Raw genomic sequence first — 12,703 nt, forward strand, 5'->3', positions numbered from 1 at the left:
CCGGCTCCGCCCATCGCACAAAGCCCCAGGCTTTAATAAAGCCACTGAGCCCGTCTGTCCCACTCTCCCGCTTCTAAAACACCATCCACACATTAACCCTCACAACCGCTTGGGGAAAGTGAGACGCACAGATCTGCCCAAGGCCATATGGACGGAGGCAGAGATGAGAACAGAACCCAGGAGTCCCAACTGCCTGTTGGCCACTCTAATCACTTCCTTCTAATCTGAGAATCGAACCCAGGTGTCCTGACTCCTGGTCGGACTGCTTTAGCCACCAGACAACCACTAGCCCAAGCTACCTCCCCCCAGTTCAAGAAAGTTTGTACCCTGGTCTGCAAGATGGAGAGGGTAAAAAACAGCTACTCACCCTGTGAGAACCACCACGAAGTCCATCACATTCCATCCATTCCTCAGATAGGAGCCTTTGTGGAAAGCAAACCCTAAGGCGATGATTTTAATTCCAGCCTCGAAACAAAAGATTCCGATGAAATATGGTTCTGTGTCATCCTGGGGGAGAGAAGGGGCAGGGAAATGCAGACAGTGAATATAATGAAAACAGTAACAATCCATGGGGCTTCTAGAGGGTCTCAAAGCACTTGAGGGCCATTCATGAAACCTCACAAGCCACTGTGAGATGTGGGGAAACTGAAGCACAGAGAAGGGAAGGGACTTGACTCAGGCCACACCATGGTGAAGTGGCAGGGAGGAAACAGAGGGGTCCTGGCTCTCAGAACCTGGCTCTAACCACTAGATCACATTTTCTTCCCAGAGCAGAAACAGAGCCCAGAAGTCCCTGGTTCTCTGTGCTCTGACTACTAGACTACACTCTCTTCCCACAGAGAAGAGGTTCTGCCCGAGAGGGGGTAGCGTGAATGTCAGAATGGACGTGAAAATAATTCCAAGAAAACAGTTTTGTTTCAGCTCTACATGGTCTGGGGTACAAAGAGAGAGAAAGAGGTGAATGGAGATAGACAGACAGACAGACAGATTACCAAAAATCCACCCCCAAGATTCCTAGAAGCCCCAAATCCAGTGGAATGGAAACTGTTGTCACTTTCCAGGCATTCCAGGCTGGCTCAGATTTTCATGGCCTGAGTAGGGAGGAATCTAGGACAAGCTGCTGCAGAGATAACACAGCCAGGGTCCGGTGGGACAAGGGAACTGAAGCAGTTGTGTGGGAGGCATGTGCCACTGTCCCAGCTCCCAGCGTAAAGGCAGAAAGCAGGACATGAAGAGAACAGCTAGAAAGGGGGATGTAAAGGCAGCCCACTCTGGTGCAGCGGTCCAAGGGCCCAGCTGCATGAGGAAATTATCCCAGAATAACATAGGGTGTGAATTTAAAATGCAATAGCTATTCAGGAATAACTCCATGTGTGGACAAATATACTCGGGAATAAAAGCGTCCAGATGGGGAGTTATTCTGGTCAATTTCCCAACATACATAAGAGCTACGCATGGCACTGCACCCCATAGTCTTCACAGTGATGTTGGGATATGATTATGACATAATTATGATGCATTTTACGCAAGATAGGTCATGGGAGGTTTCATTGGAAAATTTATGATTTTCTGAATATGACTATCTTATTTGTATGCATATATCTTTTTTGTATCTGAAGTTATGAATATTGACTGTGTATCTGTATTTCCAATGTAGTTACATCTGGGTAACGCCCACTAGAGAAGATGCTTTCAGCCTAGATAGTGGGTGGGGAAGGGCCTATTCAGGGCAATGGGCCATTAGGCAAAACGATAGGCCTTCGGACAGTGGTACTGGTGACCCCTTTCACATAGCCAGCCTCTGAGTGCGACCCCCCTTATAAATTAAAAACACTTTTTAATATATTTAACACCATTATAAATGCTGGAGGCAAAGCAGGGCTTGGGGTGGGGGCTGACAGCTCACAACCCCCCATGTAATAAGCTCGTGATCCCCTGAGGGGTCCTGACCCCCAGTTTGAGAACCCTTGCCTTAGGAGAAGCTTATGTCCCACCTGGTGATGAGCCTTCCTGAGAACACTCCAAACAGCCTGTGAGTAATGGTTGCTATAACTCTACAAGGACATGTGATCAGACTACATAACGCTGGACTCCATCTTGGGATGTCAGTATTTTTCCACACACTGGTTTGGAAACTAAGCTTTGAAACAAAGGGCTCCTGCCATATGCAAAAGCTATGTAAGGCAGGGAGTGACATCATCAGGTGGCCTTCACTCCCTACACAGGAAAACTCCTGGAAACAGCCGAGGAACAAAGACTGAACTGGGGGAAGAGCTGGACCCAGGCTAAAGGGATTTCTAGCATGTGAATGAAACACCTGGGGATTCCAAGCTGTAAAGCAAGTGCAGCCGGCCCCTTAAGAATCTGCAACCTGCTTCTATCATCTCTTAGGGTGAGAATCTGCTATTCATATCCAATTTATCTAGTATATTAAGTTTAGTTTGCGTTTTTGTTTATTTGCTAGGTAATCTGCTTACATCTGTTTGATATCCCTTATAATCACTTAAAATCTATCTTTTGTAGTTAATAAACTAGTTTTTGCTTTATCTAAACTAGTGAGTTGGAGTGAAGTGTATGGGAATCATAGATCGGGGCAAAGGTTGAATATTCCTCTCCACATTGAGAGAGGGGGCAAATTTTATGAACTTATGCTGTACAGTTCCCTGTGCAGCACAAGATGGCATAATTTTGGGTTATATACTCCAGAGTGGGTGCGCACCTGGGGAGCTGGGAGTTGCCTTAGCTGTAGCCTTCCTATGCAGGGGGTGGTCAGAGAGCCTGCATGTAATTGCAGCTGGGTGTGTCCTCACCTGTATGTATGTTGGTGAAAGTGCAGGCTGGACGGCTTTGCAGCTTGTCACAGCACTGCAGTGTGAGAGGGAGCCCAGGCTGGTAGGCCAGGGGGCTTGGTGGTACTCCAGTTTCAGGTAGCATCCCGGGGGAACACATCACACTAAGTATTGGAGAACTTAGATAAATCCAGATAAGAAAGAAAGAGAGGCCCACACTCACCAGTCGTTCTGACATCGGGGTCTTGTCTTCATCAGGCAGGTGCTGCTCCAGAGCAAGAACAATGCAGTTTGCTATGATAGTAGCTAAAATCATGTATTCAAAAGGAGTGCAGCAGAGTCAAGGAAAGCTCAGCTCTTGGGGTGGCCCCCTGTGAGTGCTGGGAGCAAGGAGGACCCCTATGCCTCGATGACGGGAATCCCGCTCTCTCAAGGGCGCTGCTGTCTGTGCAGGATCATGTCTGTCCAAGGGTGTCTGCAGTCAGAAATACCCATGTCTCCCCAATTCCCGGAATCAGCTGCAGGGGCAGATGGAGTCTCCAGAGCCCTGATCCACCCAGCCCCAGACCTCTCCCTAGCCTACCTCACTGTTCCATGCAACCCAATGAACTCTCCCCACGGACAGATTGTTGGACCACTCCACAGGGTCCTAATCCTAAGACTCAGCCTGCTTCACCCTGATTGATGATCCTCACTCTGTGCGGCAGGGGGAACAACTCCCCCACTCCCTGCTGACAGCCCAGGAAGGGGAGGCAAGCCCAGCTCTGCTGTTGGTCAGTTTAACTTTGTGCGTGTGAGAGCAAAGCACCATAGTTAAGAGCATCTGATACTGTTAATAAGCCATTATGCAGTTCAACCATGTTGTATGCTGCTAACACCACCCAGAGTCCTATTTTTCTGACACAACCACACCTTCCCTACTGCATAACCATGCCTACAACCAGTGCATTCTGGGACAAACCAGGCAGCTATCCCATAATGCCTCAGCTGCCAAAGCAGACAGGGGTGAGTACTTTTCAGACATGATGGGTAAGGCTGAGAGTCTGTCACAGAGGTCACGGCCACCTGGAAGGCCATCAGAGCAGCGGTCCCTGGGGCCTCTGAGCAGAGGGTGGCTGGGGGCAGTCAGCCTCCACTGCCAGTACTGAGGCTAGCTGTCAGTCCCCGGGGTCCCCCAGGGCAGCATGTCCTGGAGTCCCCCAGAGCCGCGGCACCCCGGGGTCTCAGGCGCTGCTAAGTTTTAGTCGGGGTATTTATAGTAAAAGTCATGGACTGGTCATGGGCTATGAATTTTTGTTGCTCGCCCGTGACCTGTCCATGACTTTTACTAAAAATACCCGTGACTAAATCTTCACCTTAATGATGGGCAATGAGCCAAATTCTGCTTTCAGTTTATACCAATATAAATCTGGAGTAGCCCCACGTCATTCGGGATTTATATGGGCAGAGTGTGGTCAGAATCTGGCCCAGTGAGTGGACTGGGGTGGCTAAATGTTCGCTAAAGGAAGCATGAACTCGCAGCTGAAGCCCAGGGGAGACGGGGTCTGTACCTGACTCTGGGAGGGTAATCTAGGGGTCAGAGCAGGGAACTGAACTCCATTCCTGGCTCTGCCACTGACTCACTGTGTGACCATGAGCAAACCACTTCCCCTCCCCACATATTTTTGCTCCCTCTGCAAGAGGGTAGGTGTGGGGTTCAGAACCTTATCTAGGGAAGCTTCTGAGCATGCTTGGGATGCAGCACGCATGTGTCTCTAGTTCCCTGTCTCAGGTCCCCTTTCAAGCCCCATCCAACGCTGCGGCTCCACATAAAAGGGGTTAAACTGATCTCAGCAATTGACCTAAACACTGGGAAGAAAGCAGAGCTGTTGGAATATGCTGAACAGCTGAGGCTGGCCCAGTTTGCAGCGGGGCGGGGGCCTGGAAGCTTGGACTTCCGTGTGCTCCTTCTCCCAGGACTAGCACTGTCCGCTGCTGAGAACTGGAGCTCGCTGCAGGCCCTTCCTGTTCATCGATTGGTTTGTGGGGGAAAGAAGCCTGAATCAGTGGCCTGTGGGAGCAGATCCGACACCGGAGAAGTCAGAGGAGAGAGGGCTAGGAACATGCAGGGCAAGAGAGACAGAGGGAGGGAGAAGGAAGGTGAAAGTCAGAGCCATCCAGTTCTGTGGATCAGTTAAATCTTTTGCATTAAACAAACACCCTGAGCTCTGTTCCCCAACAGCACACCCCCACTCCCACGCAACGCTCCTTCCCAGAATGGGTTAGTCACTCAATTGTGCCACCAGATTTCTTCTCCTCTTCAGTCTTCACACCCCGCGCCCCTCATTGTCTATGATGCAGAGGGACCCCATCCAGGGAGGGGTTCGGAGGAGCTCGTGGGAAAAGGGAGCCAGATTGCTTGGTTTGCACTGGCCAATGGAGAGGGATAAGTAAGATTAGGCCTGTGTCTTGGGGGAAAATGAGTCCGCTTTTGAGGGTGGGTGCTGGGGGATAGGTATGTGGGAAGAATGCTAGTAACAACCAAAGTTAATCCCACAATGGTCTAGTAATGCACCTTACTGAGCTAGGAATTAACTAAACCCTTCCAGAGGGGGGTTGGTGTTGTTATCACCATTGTACAGAGAGGGATGTGATCTGCCTACGTGGCAGAACCAGGAAGAGAACCCCAGACTCCTAAGTCCCAGTCTCCTCTGCTCTAGCCAGGAGAACCCACTCCCTTCCAGATCCCGCGGTAGAACCCAGGAGTCCTGACTCCCAGCCCCCTCCCCCCACCCTAACCACTAGATCCCACTCCCCAAAATGAATCCTTCCTGTGCCATTAGACATCACTTAGGGCACAAACTATCCCAGGCCGCACTTTGCAAGTCCTCTCTGTTGTTAAGTCCCATAAGCTTTCCCTCTCTAAGTAGCATTTCCTGGAGGGATTGTTTTGGTCAGCCCCTTTCATACACTCCTCCTCTCCTAAAGCTGGGACTAGAACCCAGCAGTCCTGCCTCCCTATTCTAATCACGTGACAACACCACTCTACGTGACTGTGCCACATGCAACATGTATTGGCTCTGATTGCTCTCTGGGGTTACTTCTAGTCACCCTTGCAACATATTTTTAAAAGTCTGCATTAGACAGATATCAAACACATACATTTTTAAAAACATATTCACCCCAGTTGCACCCCATGGGTGAGGGGAACAGGTCTTCTCACTCACTCACACTCACACACAAACAAAGCTCCTTTTCTATTTTTAATTAAAAAAATCAAAGCAGCTTAGCCTTTAAAAGAAATGAAACTGCTGTATGAAGCCGCTGAATTGTATTTGACACATTAACTGGAAGACATGAGGAGTACAACAGCTGACAAGCACAGCAAGTGGCTTGTTAAGACAGCAGCAAGGTCTAGGGTTTTCAGCCAGGTGGTTGCTAATAGGTTCAGAGGGGTCATGACCATCCTCCCTGTCTTTTTGGCTAGGAGAAAGGATTGCGGGGGAGAGCCCTGAAATCTTTTTCTCTTGAAACACAGAGCCACTGTATATAAAAAGTAGAGAACCACTTGACTAGTGGTTAGAGCAGGGATCTGGAAGCAAAGACTCCTGGGCTGCATTCCCAGCTGGGAGCGAAGTGGGCTCTCGTGGTTAGAGCAGGGAACTTGGAACCAGGACTCCTTGCTGTTATCCTGACTTGGGAAAATCACTTCCTTTTGCTGCGACAATATAGAGCTGAGATGTTACACACAAACCAAACTGTAACAGCAAACACAGAGCAAGCAGCCAACGTTCCCACAGGCAGAGCGGCCTGAGAAACTGCAGTGTAACAGTATTCAACGAGGGCAGCTCCTCTGTGCAGGAACCTATTTCAGCACCAGGGCTAGCTCCTCACTGAGCTGCTCTGCTCGGCTCGGCCCTGTGACCCTGCAAGGGAGAGTTTTGCTTTGCTTTGGATGTGTTTTCAGGCCAGGCTCCCACCTTGCTGGATCCTAGAGCCCGGGCTTCAGGCCGAGCCCGAACATCTACACCGCAATTAAACAGCCCCTGAGCCCGAGTCAGCTGAAATGGGCCAGCCGTGGGTGGCTAATTACAGTATAGACATACCCTGAAGGTCTTAATTCTGAGGGCAGAGGGAGAAATTTACAACATCAGGAGAAAAACAGAACTTCATCCCTGGCTTCGCCTCCCAGGTCAGAGAGCCCCTGCCTGCCACAGCCTCCCTTGCCACCAAACTGTGCTGTTAGGTTCCAGAGTTGCCAGCCCTACTGCTGAGGGCTGAATATTGCCCCGTGGCTTGGTAACTGCACAATGTCTCCTGGGGTCCTTGCTCCCCCTGTGCCCATTGCCACCGCCCCAAGCACTGGGACTGAGCTCCCTGCTCTCCAGCCTCCCTGACCCCCAGCCTTCCAGCCTCACGCCCTGCGTCACCCTAGCATACAGCCCTTCTGAGGCTCCACAGGTCCCAGTTCATTTCAGCACCAAGGTTGTAGTCCACACCCTATGGTCTTACTCCATCCACCTGACCTTGAGTCTCTCCATCCTCCTCTTCAGGTACCTGCCCTTTGCTGGGTCCTTCCAGCCAAACTGCACACTGCTGGTGCAGGAACCTTCTTCTCCGCAGCTCCAGCCATTTGGAACAGCATCTCTCTCCTCCTTTCCCATCACTCTCCACTCACCCAGCACCAGCCTCCTCCCTGTCCTGCCAACCCATCTCTAGAGCCCTGGAAATCTGCAGCTATCCACTTTATATCCACGAAGCATGTTTGCAGATCACGGATTAGATGCGGGATACAAATTTTGTATCTCCGCAACGCACTCCCGCACTGTGAGCACTAGAGCGAACAGCCCCCCTCTCCTCCCCACATATCATTCTACCTCCGCCTCATTGAAAATCACTGCTGGACACTCCCACCCCTTCCCCACTTGTGACTCTGAACTCCTTTTCCCCAGCTGTTCTTCGGCTCCAAAGTCAGGATAATTAACTCTTTGAGGCCTTTTGGGGTTCCATGGGTGACAGCTTTGGGAGCCCCCTCCCCACCCTGTTCCCCCTATCCCCTTGGCACGCAGCAGAGAGAGTTGTCTCAGCGAAGATCCATCTGTAAGTTTTGTCATTAAAAAATAAACTCAAATATTTTATGTCTCCACCAAGAAGCTTTTACTTTTGCAAACGGTATTGATTCAATCCTAGAGGCAACTGGCAGCTGTCCCAGGAGTTTAATCAATAGGACAGCACCACCCTGCAGAGTCTAGCTTCAAACAACCCCATCCATAGTTTCTACCCAGGTCTTCCGCAACTGCTGATCATTTCATGCTGCTCCCCAGTTTGAAGCCAGGTCTGTGGGGATGAGAGGGTTCACTGCATTGATCAAAGTGCCCCTGTGGCCTGATCAGGGCTACAGTGACCCCTTGGAGCTCTCTGCCATTACAGCCATTTGTCACTCTTCCAAGGTTTTGATTGGATTCTGATAGGGCCAAGGAGATGGGATGACAGGGAACCAGCAACTTGTCTCAGAGATCCCCAACCTTCCTGCAAAGTTCCCCTGGGAACCAGAGAACTCAGAGGTGAAATTAACATCAGTTTGGGCAAGGCTGAAGCTGTGATGTCTTCCTCCTCCTCTGCTGAGCTGTCCCGAACCAGGAAGTCTCTCAGGAGAGAGCAGGAGGGAGAGGGCAGACAAGTAGGAGGGAGAGGGGGCATTGGGTCTGTCTTTCTGCATTGGAGAATGTTACTCTGACCCAGAGATATTGGGTCAACCTCATCCCTGGTGTTGAGTTAAGTACCGCACTGGCAACAGGGTTGGGTTGGGCCCAAAAAGAGCGTGGTTCTCCAAAATGAGAAGAGACGAGAAGACAAGTTAATGGGTAGCTACATTTACTCCCAACCCTCCTAGGATTCACACAATTAAAGCCAATTTCTGCTCCCTTTTTCCTCTAGGTTAACTCAGGATCACCACACAGCTTTTCCTCAGGAACATCTGTTATTCCCTGGGCACATGGGGTTGACACCCTCCTCCTGAACCCCAAAGGATCAGAGATGCCCTCCCGTGCGCTTTGCAACCGAGATTCCATGCTATCCAAAGAGAGCCACCCCCGCCCCTGCCTCTGCACTGTGTCTCTCTCTTCCGGCTGCCAGCATTTCCCCTTTTATGAGAAGCACCCCATGAGGAAACACATAAACCTGATGGCCTCTTGAAAAGAGAATAAAGGAGGGAAATGGTGCCCCAGACCACTGGTCCTGAGGGGCTGTTCCTCTGGGGCTGGGCCCCTCCTGCTCTCCTCCCTGTGGCTGAGTGCCTGCCTGGTGCTGAAATGTGCAGTCTAGCACCATGTCTCTCCGCTCCGCACAGATCCTGCTGAAATGTATGTTTCAACCCCCACAGCAATAATTTGGCAAGAACCCAAGTTCCTGCACAAGCACTGGCTGGCACTCAGGCTCCTGGAGAGGAGATGGAACCAGCCGCTGGTGCCAAATGTGTAGCAGCTCCGTGACCTGAACTACAGGCCTCCGGAAATGGGCCTGAGACTGCCCCGCGACGATCTCCTTCCTCATGCTCACGGGGAGGCTTTGGTGATCAAAGCCACAGCCACCTCCAAAGCACAGCGTGGCCAATCAGCTGCCCTGTGCTGTTTAGGATTCAAACACACCCCAAATCTGATCTGCAGATCTCAGAGTGAGCTACTAACATCAGCATCGCTGCCCCCCGCCACATGGGTCAGCGTCATTATCCCCATTCTACAGAGAAGGGAAGAAACTCACCCCCAATTTCACACAAAGCATCACTAAGAACAAAGCCCCAGCTCCCAGTTCCACACCTGCAATCACTAGACCGGTCGAGTGACAGGAGTCCTCCCTCCCAATCCCCCTGCTCTCACCACCAGAACACACTCCCCTCCCAGAGTCAGGAAATGAGCCCAGGGGTCCTGCCTCCCAGCTCCCTGCTCTCACCATTGGAACCCACTGCCTTCCTGCAGGTGGACAGGAATTTCCAGGCTCTGACTAACCAGGCCTCCTTCTTCAGCATTACAGTCTGGGGGGGGGGGGGAAAGTGGCCTCATTATTAGGCCTCATAAAGGAATGGAAAATACAAGGTCTGTGATCAGATGGGGAACAAGCGGAGTGACCCAGGGCTAGTCACAGGATTCCTGGATGGTGCTGAGTGAATAAGGTGGGTGAGGGAAGGGAAGTGAGTCCAGGTTTGCGCCAAATGCATCCCCAGAGAAGAGGTCTATTAACGTCACAGCCAGGAGCTGTGCACAGGCCTGCTGGTGCCATTACTCCACTGAAAGGTTCTTATCGAGCAAGGGAGGGAGGGGGAGGAGATGGGGAAAGACAGATGGATAGACACATAGACTGATAGACAGACAGATGTGTTAAAGGGGGCTCCCGAAGCGGGAGAGCACATCCCTATCACACTCCCTTTCACGGCTGCTGCATGGGAGGTCTGGGGGTGTCCATGGAGAAGCTTAGGTGCCTTGGAAGTGGCTGTTCTGATTTGGGGCAGGAAAGGCCACCCCAAACCCTGGTGCTTTGGGATGTGGTGGCAGGTTTGTTTCCTGCTTATCCCTTTGTGGTCAGGGGCAGCTGAGCTCGCAAGGGCAGCCCGGCTGCGAGGACAGCCGTGGCAGCTGGTCTGAGTGGCACTAAGCGCTCGTCCTTTGGCTCTATGCTCCCCCCGGCCGCATACACACTTTTAATTGGCAAGACAATTTCAGTTGCTTTTCTCTGGCACTGCAGTTTCCGAGCTCGTCGAAGCTGAATCCAAACCTCCTCCAGCGAAGAGGAGGGAGAGAGGCAGCCAGGTCCTATCACGCAGCGCTCAGCACATGAGCTCTAGGAGCGGAGAACATGGAACACGCACTCGAGCCAAGGCATTACTGCAATTGCACATTTTCAGGCAGAAGGCTTTTTTAACCAGTGTGCTCAGCAATTATTTGGTGCCATTCCGATGACAGATAACTCATCCCAGGCTGCTTATCAAGCAAATGCCCCTAGTTCCAGCTCCTCAGCCTGCCTTCCCCAGGGTACCACAGCACCTCCGTCCTCAAATAACGCCACTCACAGACTAGGCTACCCTGGGCACTCAGACTAACTCTGGCCTGGCTAACTCTGCTGTGAAGACATACCCTCACCCTCCCCTCACTTCCCAGCCTCTATCCTGTTTCTCCACCCAGCTTCCCCAGTGCCTTCTCTTCTACAGCTCCCACAGCCTGGTACAGCCTGCCTCAATCTCCCTCTACTCCCCTCCCCGCTTCCTCCAGTTATCTTGTACTGGGCTCTGTTCAGTCCATCTAATCTCAGTGCAAGAGCCTTCCCCTCTGCAGCTCCTGCTCTCAGCATCACCCCCCACCCATGTCTCATCAGCTCTTCATCTAAGTGCAAATGACATCCGAAAAAAAACCTCTTTCCTTTCTTGCCTGTGCCTCATAATTCCACTCTCTATGTTTCTGGCCTTACAAATGCTATGATTAAGTCACCATACAACGTCTCTGCACCATGGCTAGGTCACTTACTTCAGATTAATAAATAAATGATAATAATTTACATTTATATAACGTCTTGCTTCTGAAAGCACTTTCCAGATTATGGCCACATCCCCAGACTGGGTAAATCAGCAGAGCTTTTTTTAAGTCAATGGAGCTACACTGATTTATACCAGCTGGGGATCTGTTCCTATATAGCAGTTCAACCAGCACTGGCATGCACCCACTTCCGGGATGCTGCACCTTTTTCACAGCTGCACAGCAATACTGCACAGAGATCATCTGCCCAGCACTGAGAGGCAGCCACCTCTGAAATGGGACATGGCAGCTTTGTAACAGTCACAAAGCAATGTTATGTAATAATTTAGGTCAGGAAATTAAAAAGAATCCCCCATGTGCAACTGAAACAACATGGAAATTTCAGGCAGAAGGTAACTACCCAAAATGCCCAAGACACCAGAGATAACACCCTTGTCTCTTCTAGGGGGGTAAGTGCCATGGGATCGGACAGAATTCCAGCACCAGGCCTTAATGAAACATAAAAAACATCAGCACTTGGGTTTACCTTGGAGGTTTCCCATCCACATATTGTGTAGACTCAACTCTGCTTAGGTTGCAGACCACATGGGATTAGGCAGCAACCCCTGCCTGTTGGCCTAATTCCCACCTTTGGGTGTTCACAAGGCTGGGAAGACTGCTGTCGTGCTGCCTATTATGAGGACAGTTAGTTCCAACTTCTTGGAGGCTGTCCTGAGGCTCCAGGTGGAGTGGGGTCAGGAAGAGATTTAATCAGAGAGAAGAGGGAATGACAGAGGGAAATATCTGCCCACTGGAGGAGTGAGGAAATGGCCAGGCCTGGCTGGATCAACCTGCATGGGTGGCTTTTATCGGGGTGTACGGACTGCAGAGGATGATGCGGTGCAAACTTGGCTGCTGCTGGCTGTAGTAGGAGAATCACCAGATCCCCGAAAGCAGCCTAAAAGTGTGTGAGGGGAGAGAAAATGAGAGAATGGGGGAAAGGGCTGGAGAAGAGAAAGAGGCAGGAGAGAGAGAAGATAGAAGAAAGAAAAAAGAATTGAGAGAGGGAGCACATAACGGAAAGAGGGAATGGGGGAGGAGGAGAGAGAATGGAAACAGAGATGGAAGAGAGGGAGAGAAAGCAAGAGGAGGAGACAGCAGAAGGAGAAGAGAGGAAAGTAGTGGAAAGAGGAAGAAGGCTCACCCCATGGCTGCTGGCTGCAGAGGAAAAGCTCCTGCCAGATCACGTGTGATGCCTACAACTGTCTCCCTCTCATTAATTTCACTATCAAACAAGCCGCGGTATCACAGCCTGGATTCCTTCGTGATGAAATATTTAACTAGGAGGAACCCAGCTGAGATCAAAGATCCTCGTTTACAGCGGGACCCCGGGGAGAGTTACACAGAAGCCGCTGCTGGGATTAACCGAGGGCA

The 12,703-nt window shown here is 51.0% G+C and overlaps 1 protein-coding gene across 1 annotated transcript in view; it reads right to left on the minus strand.

The window, feature by feature from the left end:
* Positions 1-12,703, minus strand: part of CACNA1A (calcium voltage-gated channel subunit alpha1 A) — a 195,829-nt gene that overhangs the window by 115,097 nt on the left and 68,029 nt on the right. The window contains 2 exon segments of the mRNA XM_073319217.1: positions 368-507; positions 3,013-3,118. Coding sequence (XP_073175318.1) covers positions 368-507; positions 3,013-3,118 — 246 coding nt within the window.

The sequence above is a fragment of the Lepidochelys kempii genome, chromosome 20 (genome assembly GCF_965140265.1).
Source record: "Lepidochelys kempii isolate rLepKem1 chromosome 20, rLepKem1.hap2, whole genome shotgun sequence".
Classification (NCBI taxonomy): domain Eukaryota; kingdom Metazoa; phylum Chordata; order Testudines; family Cheloniidae; genus Lepidochelys; species Lepidochelys kempii.